At 42.6% G+C, this 16,735-nt stretch overlaps 1 protein-coding gene across 2 annotated transcripts in view; it reads left to right on the top strand.

Moving 5' to 3' along the window:
- Positions 1-15,541: 15,541 nt before the first annotated feature.
- The window catches only part of capn7.L (calpain 7 L homeolog), a 39,323-nt gene continuing 38,129 nt past the window's right edge, over positions 15,542-16,735 (top strand). The window contains exon 1 of one of the 2 annotated variants that reach the window (XM_041566035.1): positions 15,542-15,987. In XM_041566035.1, the coding sequence (XP_041421969.1) occupies positions 15,886-15,987 (102 nt within the window). In that variant the 5' untranslated portion in view covers positions 15,542-15,885. The remainder of the gene's footprint in view (positions 15,988-16,735) is intronic. The other variant, XM_018267495.2, reaches the window with a different exon arrangement.

The following is a 16,735-nucleotide window of genomic DNA, read 5'->3' as shown; positions in this document are numbered from 1 at the left end:
TGGATGTTGTTTCAGATAGGATGCTATATTTTGCCTTTGTCCATTTAATATATCATGCACAGGGCTAGTATATCTTAAAAATTTATGGCAAAAGACAGTAATATCAAGAGGTGAATTCAACACAATAATCAAAATATTGAATATTTTTGGTCATGTGTAAAAAAAAAGATGCGGATGTAGACAAAGCGCAACACTATTTAAAGTCAGAAGTAAAAAAATTGCCAGTGGGTCCCTTCACTTTGCTCCTGGATGATTCTAGAGCAAAGAAACGGCACTGGAGAGACCTGTCCGCCAGGCAAATGCTGCAGGGACACGGGTCACCCCGCCGATGCCACCCCTCTCCTCCCCTATATGTGCAATAAGACTCTAAACTTGCCAATTTGCATTTATATTTATATTACATCCAGTTCAGATGACCAGAACAAGAACATAATCTATAGAAACATCAAAAAGACATACTAACACTCTAAAAGCATTCTTAGTGAACATAAATATACATAAGTATTTTAATTTTTTTGAAAGATAAAGAATTTTAATTATTGGGGAGTGAAAAGGGTGCGTGACTCCTGTCAATTTGATCTAGGAACAAAGCAGGACCCCGCACACCCAACAGATAACAGCAATATGCCTGGTGCTCACTGGCAGAGGTTCGGCAGCCCCACAACATCGCATCGCACTCCGCATTGAAATACATTTTGAAGATTTCTCACAGTCCTGTGTGCCGTTGGAATTCCTTTGCTGTATCCTGTCAATTTGATGCCATGCCCCTAACACTGTCCCTATTCTAGTCCCTACCTCTAAGCCAGTCTTTGCAGGTGGCTGGCTTCACCACCTAGACTGTCTGTGGGAAGGGTCGGACTGGGGGGCTTTGGGCCCACCGAGGCTACTGCCCCAGGGCCCCCCTCTGGCCGCTCCGCCGCACATCGTTGTGTCTGTGCATACGTACGTGGTGCCGGGTTTGTTCATATGCGTGTCAGTGCACATGCGCATGGTGCCACGTCAGTGCACACACGGAAAATTTTTCTTTTACTGCTACCCCTGCCAAAGAGGGGTCATGACACTAAGAAGTGGATCTGGGCCCACAAGAGCCTGGGGCCCACCTGGTTTTTTCCTGGTGTCCCACCGGCCCAGTCCGACACTGGCTGTGGGATTGGGATTGTTTTTGGGATTGGGGTGTGGTATTGACCTCCCTAACACTAATCTAACACTGTCCCTATACTTAGTCCGTACAGGATGGCACAGTCACACACCCAGACTGACTGGCAGTCAATCCACAGCAGCACGGGGACCGCCAGATTGACCTCCCGATACATGGCATCAAATTGGCTACAGGAGCATACCAGCACTCTCTCTCTCCATACTTTTTTAATCAATAAACGGGACAAACAATAATAAAACCTGATATGCAATAACATTTTTTGCAAAAGCATACCCATAAGACAGTTAGTTATATCAAGAGATAAATCTAAAACAATAATTAAAATATTCAGTATATTTGGTCATGTGTAAAAAAAGATGTGGATGTAGATAATGTACAACACTATTTAAAGATAGAAGTAAAAAAATTGCCAACGGGTCCCTTCAGTTTGCTTCAGGATGACCCTGGAGCAAGCAAGAGGGCAATGGAGCAACCTGTGTGCCAAGCAAGTGACGGAGGCACATTGGTCGCCCCCGTCGGCGCCACCCCTCTCCGCCCCTGTATGTTCAATAATACTATAAAAATGACTTTTTGCACCTTTGTTCACACTGCATCAAGTTAAAATGACCACCATAAGAACATAAAGATCTATAGAAACATCTCTGCATCTAAACACATTAGTGACTATAACTCTACAACATTTTTATTTGAATGATGAAGAAATATTTTTATTGGGGAACGAAAAGTGTGCGTGACTCCTGTCAATTTGATACTGCCCCTAACACTGTCCCTATTCTAGTCCCTAACTCTAAGCCAGTCTTTGCGGATGGCTGGCTTCACCACCCAGACTGGCTGTGGAATTGGGATTGTTTTCAGATTTGGGGTTGGGATGGGGGTGTGGTATTGACCTCCCTAACACTAACCTAACACTGTCCTATTCTTAGTCAGTACAGGATGGCACGGTCACACACCCAGACTGACTGGCAGTCAATCCACGGCAGCACGAGGACCGCCCGATACATGGCATCACATTGGCTACAGGAGCATATCAGCACACTCTACAAATATTTTTTAATCAATAAAAATTATCTGTTAGGCTGTATACTAAATATAGGGGTAGATTTACTAAAGGGTGAAGTGGCCGTGGCTAGCGAAAATTTGATAGAAATTCCATCCACAGGGACAAACAGGCGTAGAGGCAGTGTCGGACCTGGAACACCAAGGCCCACCCAAAAACCTAAGATCAGGGGTCCACTCTCAGTACTATTATTCTTCCTCAGTACTATTATTCTTCAACCTCTATTCTCCTAGTCTCTTTTCTTTACATACTATAATTGATTATTCCATCTATTTAGCCTCTTTTTCTCATAGAAGTAGGGAATGACTATGAAATAGGCCAAATGTTTAGCAGTACAATTATGTAACCAGTATATATTACGTTTAGACGCTTTTGTTTGAGCTTACCGCTGTGTACAGTGGGCCCGGGTGCACACGCCACCAGACCTTCAGCAAGGGGAACAAACACCAGAAAACTTCAAAATATAGACTGGCACAAGCCCGGACCCACAAAGTAGTAAAGCCGGAGTCAGATTGTAAAAGGGTTAAAAAGGATTTCACATAATTAAGAAGCAAAATTTTAATTATGGAAAATAAAATGCAAGCATTTTTTACCCTTTTACAATCTAACTCCGGGTTTACTACTTCGTGGGTCGAGGCTTCTGCCAGCTGCTTTTGAAGTTTTCAAATGTTTAGCAGCACAAGGGCCCACTGACACCTTGCCCACCGGGACTTTTCCAGTCCGACCAGTCCGACACTACGTAGAGGACAATTCACTAGCGAAAGAGTTTATCACTCTATCGCCAGACTAATTTTTGCTCAGGCCAAAGATCGTTACTCTTCAAATTCACTAAAATTCTACATTTACATAATATTACCTCTTTCGCCAGAGCTTCTTTGGCCAGCAAAGACCTGGCAAACTGATAAGATGAAGTTACATCCTCCTCAAGCTGATGTCAGTGACATCATATTCTATATGCCGAAGAATCGTAAAAATTATAAAAAAGCTGGCCTTTTTTTCATATTTTAAAGTGGTATTGTCTTTAAAAGTTGGAACTATTAAAGCTTTTTGTTTGAACATTTTTTCCAACCATTTGAGGGGCATGCCACATTTGTTTAAGGGTGGGCTCGTGTCTAGGGCATTAGAGGATCTTGTATGTCTTTACTATGGTTCCTTGGACATTTTTATATAATAAGTGGCCACTTCAAGCATTTGCACCAACATCTCTAATAATGTCTATGCAACATATATGCACACGCCATTTTCAAATTAACCTAAGCGTAAGTGTTAGAACGAAATTTCTCTAAGCAGAAATGACCACTAGTCATTAGTGGGAAATGCTTGAGCTGATTGATTACGTGTGGAAACACACGAAACGCGTAAGGTGTTACCTGTCATGAAATAAAGACTTTTTCTTTGATCCTACACTGCATCCGAGGAGTTAATGGAGTGCGTGCCCAAGGCAGATTTACAAAAAGATGCCACTTTGCATTTTAGTGAATTAACGTAGTTGTAACGGATTTTCTCCTGACGAAGTGGCGCAAAGTGTTGAAGCCTTTACAGGCAAAAATTTGGCCTTTAGTGAATTTGCCCCCTAATGCTTAGTCTTGGTCAGCAGCAGCTGTAGTCTCTAAAACTAATGAGCAGGGGCGTTTCTGGCCCCTCTGCCTCCTAAGGCAGCAGGAATCCCCCCTCCCCTGTGCGCTCACTTTTTTGCGGTCGAGACGGGGGGGGGGGAGGTTTATGATGCTGGCGATCCAGGAGAGACAAGGATACTACCACCCAGAGAGCACAATTGCTCTTATCATTACCAGGAGCTGCATTTTTGCTGCCCCTGGAAACTAGCAGAGTTTCTCAGCTTGCCTCAATGGCGCAGTGCCCCTGCTATTGAGCGTAGATAGCACAATATCATCCTGTTAGCTGTGCAGTTATATACAGTGTTGTTAAATAAGCAGGGTTGCCACCTGCCCAGTAGTTTACCGGGAAAAAAGATAAATATATAGGAAGGCTGGTATTTTTTTCCAGAAAAGGTGGCAACCCGATAAATAAGTCATCTTCCCAAAGGTTTGCAGCACTTAAAACTTGAGATCCCGTAAAATCTTACTTTTACTGCTTCATAGTAATAATGCACAAAATGCACTATCTTTATGTGAATACTGACCCCTAGTGGTCCCCATTCAGTATTTTATTTAAAAGGCTATTTACATAAATGATGGTGTAAACTGTAATATCCGTCCTATGAAAAAAATCTAAAATCATGATTATATATTAACTTAATATTTATTATTAACATTAAAGACAACAAACAGAGGTTGATTTCTCAACTTCCCATTTTGCATTTCTAAAAAATACAATCCCGTGCAAAACGTTCATTAAAACTCTTTAATGTGTTCATTGTGTTTAATCCTGGAAAAAATTATTCCATACATTCCAACGGGGCATACAGTATCTGTTTTAAAAGTCTCAAAGAAAAAAACACTTAGGGGCACATTTACTAAGCTCGAGTGAAGGATTCGAAGTAAAAAAACTTCGAATTTCGAAGTATTTTTTTGGGTACTTCGACCATCGAATAGGCTACTACGACCTTTGACTACGACTTTGACTCGAACTAAAAACCGTTCGAATATTCAACCATTCGATAGTCGAAGTACTGTCTCTTTAAAAAAAACTTCGACTACCTACCTTCGAGTCGTTTGATTTGAACGATTTTTCCTTCGATCGTTCGATCAAAGTATTTGCGGTAAATCCTTTGACTTCGTTATTCGAAGTGGAATATCGAGGGTTAATTAACTGCAATGAATAATAGAAAATAATATATAACAATAGTTTGGCAGTGCCCATTAAGGGTCCGTGAAAATTAACTTTTACTTTAATATGGGCAGCAGTATTGTAAAACTGGCCATACATGCAAAGATCCACTCATTTTGGAGAGGTTGCCAAACAAGCGGATGTTTTAGCGATATGCCCACCTTGAGGTGGGTGATAGTGGGCTTGATCCCAGGGAGGTCAGTCAAAGAGCCTTAATACATGACCCAATAAGAAGTCTGTTGGCAGCTTTTATTGGCCCATGTATGGCCACCTTAAGATAATTTGTGATTAGTGTTAATTTTTTATGGTATTTGAAATCCTTACATTTTTTGCCCTAGCAAGATGGCAGCAGTTTGGAGGTCAGAATGGAATATGAATGGTGAGGACCTACAAATTAATGTACGGTAAGCAATATAAAATAAAAATACAGGTATGGGACCTATTATCCAGAATGCTCAGGACCTGGGATTTTCCGAAAAACGATCTTTCTGTAATTTGGATCCCCATACTTTTAGTCAATTTAAATTAATAAAAACATTGAATAAACCAATAGGAATAGGTGTAGTTTATGGTAGGCAAGCCCTCAGTTGCTGTAAAGTCTGGTTTTGGGCATGTTTGACAATTTTTCAATAACAAGTATAATTATTATTATTTATTATTATATTATATATATTATTAAATATTATTTATTAATATATTAATTTTTAAGAGGCATTGATTAACATATATTAAACTGTTTGGTGACAAACATTGCAGTTTTTATAGTCAAGTTACTGTTTAACTTGACCTATAGATAGCTGTAAATAGTGTTGGATATACGGCCGTGAACAAACAGCCGGTCGGGAAAAGAATAGCAAACACTGATTGGTTGCTTGATAACACAGACATGACATATTAGAGCAGTGTTGCAATCTATAGTCACACATTAGATGAGTAAGAGAACAAGCATGGCAGATGATATGATCATAGAACTTTGTGACCTTTCATATGTACTGTGCTGCAAATGTCACTGTGTTTTCACTGTTGAGATATATATATATATATATATTCAATAAACAAAGTCCGCACTCTCAGGACTTAAAAATTAGATAATGTTTTATTAACAAAAGACTAACGTTTCGGCCTTTCTCAAACTTTGAGAAAGGCCTCGGAGAGAAAAGAACCCTTTGCTTAGACAAATTCTACATAAAACTGATCAATTTCTCATCCAATTTCAAGTGCTCAATGTGATTAACCAACAGTTGATTCTTTTTCTATTGATCCATTTTAATAAGCTCTCTTAAATTAATTAAAATTCCAAAATTATGCTGAAATGATTAACTAATATTGATTTTCCTACAGGTTACCCATTATTATATTTTCATACTTTGAAACACTTTTCTTTCAAGTTTTCTTCATTGTCTTTAAATATTTACTAAGTTCCCCATTTTTGAGTACAGAGACATGACCTTTCCAGTTGTCTGTTTGTTTCTGTTTGGTTTGTATAACGGGGAGCAGATTTATTGCGGGTGTCTAATCTCAATATGTGCCACTACCCTTAATGGCACATTTTAAATAGCAGATAAGCTCTGTAAAATACAATGTTTTTTTATCTATGTGTAAGAACTAACCCGATTGTAGTCTACAGAGCTGCTATGTAACATGGAAAAATACTCTTCTTCATACCGAATAGTTTTCCCCATGGCTAAACAGCAGCTTATTTATAGAAACTATAGTACTTCTGAAGCAAACACACCAGTTTTACCAGTGCACCGCAACAGTACATTATATTTTAATTACTTGGAAATACACTTTTTTTTCTAAGTTTTCTTCATTGTCTTTTAGTATTTATTAAGTTTCCCATTTTTGAGTATAGATACATGCCCTTTCCAGTTACATGGTTCTGTTTGGTTTGTATAATGGGGAGGCCTAATTACAAATCCACTTTTTCCAAACTGGAAAAAAAAACTGAATCTTATTTTAAAAAGCAACAAAACGCACGCAACTTTTTAAAAGTGTTTTTATTTTCTCAAGTATAGCAGAATATTCTCAGTTGCATTTTTCACAGAAGAAAAACTAGCACACAAGTGAGAATCACGTTGTTCTATCCATTTTCAAAGGGACTGAAAAACTCAAATGTTTTAATAAACTGGAGCAATAAATAAAGTTGTTATTCACTTCTATACAAACTCGCTGTTTTTTCTGACAACTTTTTTTTCTTAAGTAAATCCAGACTATTCAAGGTCTTAGAAAATACTCTGGTGTATATTCACATTTGTGTGTCGGGGTTCCATGTTTTTTCTTGAATAAAGGAGGGGGGCGCTTATGTGCTATCAACCAACCTTCCACCCTAAAGTTACCAGATCGCGTGAAAAATCGAGGGCAGTTCTATGAAATGCCTTGTTGCTTGGTGGCAATTAAATTTAATTGGTACAAGCCTTAATAGGTACAAGCCTTCTAGCTGGATTTTCTAGATGTGTCCCTAAATTTTCAAGTGACCTGGTAACCCTACCCACCCTCTTTCATTGCAGTGTTGGCAAATTATGCCAGTACTGTGGATTTAGCACAGTGATTTCAAATTACAATTTATATATATGGAGTCTGAGTATTTGTGGCCAGATCTTTAGGTTTCTGCAGACACCAGTCCCGTTATTGTAAGGGGCAGGGCTGGGCCAAGCCGACCGGCCGCCCTAGGCAACCCAGACATCAACCCGCTACCCACTGTGCGTGCACCCGAACGCGCACCTGCACACCAGACGAAGACTGCACATATCGCGCAGTAAAAGAGCGCCGGTGAGGGAGGGAGGGCAAGGAGGGGGAGCTAGGGCAAGTGGAAGGAGGTGGAGGGGGAGGAGAGAGGGTAGTAAAGGAGAGGGGACAAGGGAGGGGAGAGGTAGAGAGGGCAGTGAACATGGACTAGGGGTAGGCAGAAAATGCTTAATAGGTACCTGCCAGGCGCCCCCTAATTGTTGCGTCCTAGGCAGGTGCCTCTTCTGCCTATCCCTAGTTCCGGCCCTGGGGATAGTTAAATTGAGGTAACTGCTGCTCCAGGGAGCTTTGCCAAATATTATGCATGTTACTCTTAATCATCAGGGGCAAGCCGTCGCATAAATTGGAGGCAGTTTGTTACAGAACTACATACCTGAGAAGTTGTTATCAAGAAATGGGCACCATTGGTGGTTGTTCGCCTTTGATTTAAATTTAAGTATGCTGTAGAGAGCTATTTAGCTTTTTATTCAACAGTTCTCCAGTTTGCAATTTCAGAAATCTGGTAGCTAGGGTCCAAATTACCCTTGTAACCATGCACTGATTTTAATAAAGGGCTGGATTGTGAATAGGAGAGGACCTGAATAGAAAGTTGAGTAATAAAAAGTAGCAAAAACAATAAATATGTAGCCTTACAGAGAATTTGTTTTTAGTCAGTGACCCCCATTTGAAAGCTGGAAAGAGTCAGAAGAAAAAGGAAAATTAACCACCCCTTTAACAATAAAGTTTCTATTGACAGGATTCAGTGGCGTAACTAAGGTCGCAGACCCCGCAATGTGGGGGGTCCCGAGTCCTGAAGGGGCCCCACTACTGAGGGGACCTTTTCTGCCTGCCGCCACTGCTGGACCCCCGCTGCTGCCACTTCCGGTTCATGCTGCGCCTGCAAGAACCCGGAAGTGACATCATGCCAAGGCAGGAGGAGGGAGGGCGGGGGTGTGGCACAACGGTGCAGGAGCAGAGGGAGCCTCAGAAGGGAGGGGAGAGGAGGTAAACAGGGAGGGTGGAGGGCTGGAGGTGGAACAAAGAGTTTGGGGCAGGGGGATTGGAAGCAAGCAACTGGGAGAGAGATACACAGGGTAGGGGAAGTGTAGGAAGGCAGATCATGTCCTTAGGGCTCTGGCCCTGTTTTCTATGTAGGATGCTGCTGTTTTGTGCCTACTTCCTGCTGGACTCCAGGAAATTCGTGTTTGAATATATAAAGATAAAAATGTGTTCAAACTTTCATATTATAACCTGGCAAATTTTGTAAAATGGACATGGTAATTAGGGGGTGTGGACACAAGACACACCAGCACAGCATGGACAATTCTAGCAGGATTAGACCTTGCTCGTTTATTTGCGGATGCAACGTTTCGGGGCGTGACCCCTTTCAAGGGGTCACGCCCCGAAACGTTGCATCCGCAAATAAACGAGCAAGGTCTAATCCTGCTAGAATTGTCCATGCTGTGCTGGTGTGTCTTGTGTCTATGCTGCTTTCAAGGTTGTCCAATTCCTCTTCACATCTAGCACCTGGAACTCGTGTGATTTCGGATGGCCAGGGTGTGCGAGTGTAAGTTTTTCTTTTTTGTCAATTAGGGGGTGTGACCACAAAAATGGGCACGGCAAATCTTTTTATCCCTCTTTCTGTTTCCAAAATGTTGGGAGGTATGCTGGCTAGCATGTGCTTTATTGGTTAGGCCCTCCCCATGTTTGTCTGCGGGGGGATCCCAAACTCTATTTACGCCACTGACAGGATTCACATTTCAGATAACTAGACACAACAGATAGGATGCAATCACTCTGCATTAGGGTTGCCACCTTTTCCTAAATTTTTTACTGGCTGGTGGGGGGGCGGAACCAAAAAGGGGCGGTAGTGACATCAAAAGGGGTGGGGCCATGACGTAAAAGGGGGTGGGCCGTGCCACTGACATTTCAAGAAGGAGAACAAAGGGTAAGTTCCAGGGGATTGGGGGCTGGCCAAGGGGGTCTTTTTAAGGGTATGACAAATTTAAAAGCAGCCACATTGCCGGTAAATTTGTAATACCGGCCTTGGAAGGTGTTTTACCGGCTATGCCGGTAAAATAATGGCCAGGTGGCAGCCCTACCCTGCATATACTCATATCTATAGATTCATAGATTTTTCCCATCATGTTCGCAAGCTTTCAGGCCTTGCAGGCTGGACAATTTTACCCCTAGATATGTACACTAGATAGTGCACCCAGGACTCAAATCCATACTAAATCTCCTATGTGGGGCCAGTGGCGTAACTAGATATTACTGGGCCCCACAGCAAATTATTTTTCAGGCCCCCAAAATGTTTAGAGGTTGACTTGTTTCTCCAATATTTATTGAAATTGTATATGAATTAGGGCCTCATGGGGCCCCTATACCTCCTGGGGCCCCCTGCAGCCGCAGGGTCTGCTTCCTCTATAGTTACGCCCCTGTGTGGGGCTCAAGCCACTCGCTAGCTACTCTACTCCTTACTATCACACCTAGCGAGTGGACATGATTAGTCTTTACAAGTACATTAGAGGGCATTATAGTCAGATAGTGGGGTATTTTTTTTTCCATTAAAAAAAGGATCCATTAAAAAAAGGATCAACCCACCAGAGGCCACCCCTTTAGACTAGAGGAACAGAATTTTCATTTGAAGCAGTGTGAGCGGTTCTTCAGAGTGAGGGTGTGGAATGCTGTGATAATGTTGTGATGGCTGATTCTGTTAATGCCTTTAGGAGGGGCCTGGATTATTTTTTGGACAGACATAATATCCAAGGCTATTGTGACACTAAATTCTACAATTATTATAGATATTGGTATATATAGTTTATATTTGTGAAGGTATAGTTAGCTTGGTATGAGTGTGTGTATATATGTGCACTGGGGTTCATTAGGAGGGGTTGAACTTAAAGGGATACTGTCATGGGAAAAAAAAAACATTTTCAAAATGAATTACTTAATAATGCTGCTCCAGCAGAATTCTGAACTGAAATCCATTTCTCAAAAGAGCAAACAGATTTTTTTATATTAAATTTTGAAATCTTGACACGGGGCTAGACATTTTGTCAATTTCCCAGCTGCCCCTGGTCATGTGACTTGTGCCTGCAATTTAGGAGAGAAATGCTTTCTGGCAGGCTGCTGTTTTTCCTTCTCAATGTAACTGAATGTGTCTCAGTGGGACATGGGTTTTTACTATTGAGTGCTGTTCTCAGATCTAGGAGGCAGCTGTTATCTTGTGTTAGGGAGCTGCTATCTGGTTACCTTCCCATTGTTCTTTTGTTTGGCTGCAGGGGGGAAAAAGGGAGGGGTGATATCACTCGAGCTTGCAATACAGCAGTAAGGAGTGATTGAAGTTTATCAGAGCACAAGTCACATGACTTGGAGCAGCTGGGAAATTGACAATATGTCTAGCCCCATGTCAGTGAGCCTGCAAAACATTCCTGGGGATGCCAACTAAAGGCATTGTTTGGCTATTAGATAGCCTCTATATGAACTGGCAGCCTACAGGAGGCTCTATTTTTATGCAACCATAACTTGCCTTCAAGCCAGGCCACCGGGAGCAACATCCATGGGTTGCTTTAGAACATACCCCTTCTGGCCAACTAAGGAACTGCCAGGCACTACTTTAACCCAGAGAAAGGAAACTGTTTCCCACCAATGACTCAGGACCACACTTAGGGCCCACCTAGGTGGCCAAAACCCTATGGGCAGCCAAGTGTGGGGCTTTTTGGTTTCAAATATATTATTGAAGTTTTACCATAAAACAAGCAGATTGAAAAGAAACAGCCTTTTAAAATGCAGTCGCAAAAACATATAAACCAATTAGTAATCACATACTGTAATGGTGTGGGGCTTTTAACACTCTGCTCAAATGACTTTAATAGAAAACAATATTTGTAAAGGTAAAAGTGGATTTGCAGGCTGATCAGGTCTGTTTTGTGCCCCTGCTCCATTGACAGCAGAGCTGAAGTTGAGGTCAGTCTGGAGGCTTCAGCTCCGCTGTGTGTGAGCGCACATGTGTGTGTGTATTTGATCACTGACGAAGGGGATGAGAAGCCCCAGAAACGTTTGATTTTTCCGCAACCAATAAAGTGTTGGAGGTACTTTAAGTACACCGTCTTTGATTGGATAAGTGCATCTTCTTCTTTTTTCTTCATTATTGTGAGCGCACACAGGCTGATTCAAATCAGTGAAGCAGGAGAACTGAGCAGATCTGCTTCTCTCAGCCTGCAAAAATACGCAGGCTGACAACAGCTGGATCCATTAGCCTGTGTGCCCATAGCCTTAGTGAGCCCTGGGTGAAAGACCCTGTTCCTGGATGTATGAGGAATCTGATCTGGTTCTTTGTTGCCAAGTAGGTGGCAGTATTTAAAAGTTTAATAGGGAGAGCACACATTGGCAGGGAAAGTGCCAAAAAATCACCAAGACAGGCTGTACCATACTCTCTAAGAGGGACTGAACTGAATTTATCTCAAAGTGTGATGGTTTCCACTGCCTGATCTGAATGTTTTGAAGAGGTTACTATCTAACAACTGTGATGCTTCTAAACTGCCTGTTTGTTCAATAAAGAAGTTAATCTTGTTTAAAGCAACCACCAAGCTGCAGTATATTTCAATCTGGTTTATCAGTGCCCGCTGGGAGTTGCTCATAATCCAAGGGTGCTGGGGCACACTGGCAGCAAGTCACACTACTCAAACACATATCTCAGGCCCACCTACGGGTGTGCTACACAAACATGATGGCCATGTCTATATTGCTAATACTAAAAGGCAGAACTGGATCAATATTAATCTGAGCACAGCTCAGTATGTGCAAAATGTGTGACCTGCTCCCTTCTCAGTCTAAAATTTCTGTTACTACTTTCTGTTTTTATCATGCCTCCTTAGTTTGATCCTTTGTTCTCCCCCTATGTATAATGGATAGTTTTGGACTGCAGTTTACTTTCTATGACCTGTCTCCCATGGGCAATTCTATGCCTCTTGCCACCTCAGATGGCTCCTCTGATGCCACCCCCCTTTCTCCCAAGCGCTTACTTTTTTGTACAGGAGCGTGTCCAGGGGGGGGCAGAGAGAGTAATTGCGAGCCGGAAATTCGGCTCTTTTGCCAACCCTGGTAACTCGGGAGCTGCTGCTGCCTGAGGCGAGTTTCCAAACTCGACTCTTGGCATCAGAATCCCTGCTGCTCCCTACACCTCCCTCCCAGTGACATAACTTTAGGGCCCACCCACAAAATAATTTTTGCAGGCCCAACTTCCCCCTGCACCGAAATTGAGGATCATCCGCCATGCACTAAATATTGTGGGTGACCTGTGATGCCTCACATGTCATGGGCCCCCTATATAAACAAGACCTGCCCCCAAAGGAAAAAGGGTCTGTTCCATGCAGGTGAATAAATCATGAAACTAGCAAACTAGAAACTTGTGTATTGAAACATTGTCCATTTCCCGAATAAAGTAAGTCTTGTCTGATGGATCAAGAATCATCCCCCCACCAAATTAAAAATCAGATTGTATTTTCCATTAGCATAGTCCAGTGTTAAGATTACTGACAAGAAATAGCAGACCCACAAATGTAGATGGAAGATATAGCATTTCTTTATTTTTTTCTTTTCCTAACAGGAAGAGAAGGTGTAAATATGGAACTTGGTTATAGGTATGGAAGTAATCCATATAAAGCACATTACTAATACAGCACTGAATAATCAATACATAATGAGATGCATTAACCAGAGAAGAGAATATTTACATTGTTTAATTATGTTTAATCCGTACACTGCCGTGTGCACTCAGGAGGCACCACCATCAAAAACAAGGACTATCTGATAGAAGTATGTGCAAAATGACAGTATGACCCTCTCCCTTTTGGGTTACTAACACATTTTTATTGTGCCTCCCAAGTTTGGTTCTTTGTTCTCCCCCTATGTGTAAGGGATAGTTTTGGGCTGTAGCATACCTTCTCCGACCTTTTCCCTACTTCCTCCGCCAACCTCCATTACTTAATTTTGGGTCCTATCCTATCTTTGCAGGCCAAACTTCCCCTGCACCAAAATAGTGGATCATCCGCCATGCACTAAAAATTGTGGGTGAGTCACAGGTGAGCTGTAATATCACGGCTCCCTATGCAAAGAAAGTAGACCTGGGGTCTGCTCCATCTGTTATGTTTCCTACTCTCTCCACCCACCTCCCTCATTAATCTGGCTTGTCACATGCCTCATTCTACCTGCACATAGTGCGTGGCGAGCACACACCTACAACTTTTATTTTGAGCTCTGTCAGCCATTAATTTGAGTGTTAAAACAGCATATAATAGTTACAAGAGACGTAACAGTATCCCTATTTACAGGACCGCCATCAGAAATCATAGGGCCCCATACGTCAACGTTTCCTGGGCCCCCACCTACAGGTCCGCCCTCCCCACCCCACAGGTCCGCCCCCCACCACACAGTAAAAAAACAAAAAAAATATAGTGGCTAGGGTTCCCACATGTTAATAAAAAAATAAAAAGATATTGGTGGTCAGGGCCCCCCATAAAAAAACATTTGTGGCCGGGGCCCCCCATTAAAAAATATTGGTGGCTAGGACCCCACATGAGAAAAAAAAATTGGTGGCCAGGGCCCCCCCCCACATTATAAGAAAATTGGTGGCCAGGGCCCCTTAAACGTCCATGCCTTCCCAAAGTCAGCAGCTCTCAGAAAGATGGGGGGGCCGGCTAATCAAGTAAGTGTGGCATGGCCGGGACCACCTTACCCTTGGGCCCCCTACAACTCTCCCCCCTGTCCCCCCCTGATGGCTGCCCTGCCTATTTAAAAGCAAAAAGATCCATTGACTAGTGCTTCATGACTCAAAGTAACAGTAACATCAGAAAATGAAAGTGCATTAAAGTAATGAAAATATAATGTACAGTTGCTCTGCCCTTGTACAACTGATGTGCTTGCTGCAGAAACACTACTATAGTTTATATGAACAAGCTGCTGTGTAGCCATGGGGGCAGCCATTCAAAGCTGAAAAAGGAGAAAAGGCACAGGATACGCAACAGATATGCTATACAGCAGTGATCCCCAACTAGTAGCTTGGGAGCAACATGTTGCTCACCAACCCCTTGGATGTTGCTCTCAGTGGCCTCCAAGCAGGTAATTGTTTTTGAATTCCAGGCTTGGAAGCAAGTTTTAATTGCATAAAAACTGAGTAGTCTTCTGTAGGCTGCCAGTCCACAAAGGGGCTACAAATGGCCAATCACAGTTCTTATTTGGCACCGAAAGGTACTTTTTCATGCTTGTGTTGCTCCCCAGCTCTTTTTATATTTGAATGTGGCTCACAGGTAAATAAAGGTTGGAGATCCCTGCTCTATAGTATACAATGGGATCCTTCAAAACGTATCTTGCTGCCCCCATAGCTGCACAGCAACTTGTTAAGTATAATAGTTTTTCTGAAGCAAACACAACGATTTACCAGTGCAGGGCAAGAGTACAAAAAATCACCAAGACAGGCTGTACTATACTCTCTAAGAGGGACTGAACTGAATTTATCTCAAAGTGTTTTATTGGTTATATTGCCATTCTTTTAAAACACTTTCATTCTTTGGTGTTACTGTTCCTTTAACAAATATAATACAAGGGCTTTGGGGATGGTGTTGGGTAAGAGTGACAGGCCTGATGATTTAGGAAGCAGGTAGAATGGATGAATGGATGAATCAGGAAGCAGGAGGGACGAAGTAGGGATTTGAAAGGAAAAAAATAAATGTGAGCAGCAGCCCGGAACTATCTGCAGCACGGAAGAAGCAGGGAGGAGGAAGGAGGGAGGTGCCCTGGGAGAGCAGAGAGCAGGCCGGAGGGAGGTGTGGGAGGGAGGAGAGAGTAGGACAGAGGAAGTATGCTGCAGCCCGGAACCATCGCTTACACATAGGAGATTACTCAGAGCTTAACTAGGGGAGGCAGCACGATAAACAATTTCCAATTACACAGAGATTTTTAGACAAGGGAGGGAGCAGGAGGCACTGTCAGTTTTCACTCAAATGTCCTAACATGGACACCGTACTCCTAGCAGTGTCTGTACGCATGAGCTGTCATTCTCCGATTTGTTTTCTCTTGTCCCTCTGATTAACTTTCAGTTTCTTTCCCTTTTCGACTCACTTTCCTCTCCAAACCCCATCACTCCTGTGTTACAATGGATGCCTGTGCCTTGGAGCTGGATGCGGTGAAGTTCGCTAAAGTGGCAGTGCTCAATGACCAAGGAGGGAGGTACAAGGAAGCCGTGTTTTATTACAAGGTAAGTCGCCTCTCTTGCCCATTCTCTTCTACACCGGGGAGGAGAGAGCTCGGTCTAGTGTGTCAATGAGATCTGCTAATAATAGGTTAATAATTGCACCATGTTTGTGTTACCGAGTTCCTTGCAGCCACTCCCAAATAATTCGTATACAAAGCTGCCTATCAATAGGTTCCATAGAGACTCTACATGCAAGGCAGAGGTGAGATGCACGAGTCTGTATCACAAGCCCCCAATGTACACTAATCACTGACCTGTCACTCTGCACATGGGCAATCTTTCCATTTCTGTGTTTTCTCTATTGGGATCCACAACTATATTGGATGGTTTTCTGAAGCAGTGTAACTTGCTCCCGCACGGAAAAAAATCTTTGAGAGGCTCAGGTTCCATTCATAGCCACAGGGTTGCCTCCCCGCTGCTCTCCTGTATGTCTCCCCTCTGGTTTCTTTAGGGGGCGCAGGTAATTTAAAGCGATGAAAGGGTCCAGGAACAGCGAACCATAGAGCAGAGCAGACCCCCGGCTGCCCTTTCCCCCCAGGTCTTCTTACCCCCACTGGTTTATTGTCTTAAAACTACATTGAAGTCTGCGGGTAAATCCGATACTGAATCAGGTGATGGGTAAAGGTGGCAATAGGAGTAACAATTACGACCCTTCTTGGAAAAGCTCTTTTCAAGAAAGATCATTAGTTTCAGTACACACGTGTACCATCAGATATACAGGGAGAAACAATAGAATTCTACCTGTATCTGA

This window comes from Xenopus laevis, chromosome 6L, assembly GCF_017654675.1.
Source record: "Xenopus laevis strain J_2021 chromosome 6L, Xenopus_laevis_v10.1, whole genome shotgun sequence".
Taxonomy (NCBI): domain Eukaryota; kingdom Metazoa; phylum Chordata; class Amphibia; order Anura; family Pipidae; genus Xenopus; species Xenopus laevis.
Note: the sequence above shows the minus strand (reverse complement) of the source record. Positions and strands in the feature narration are given on the sequence as shown.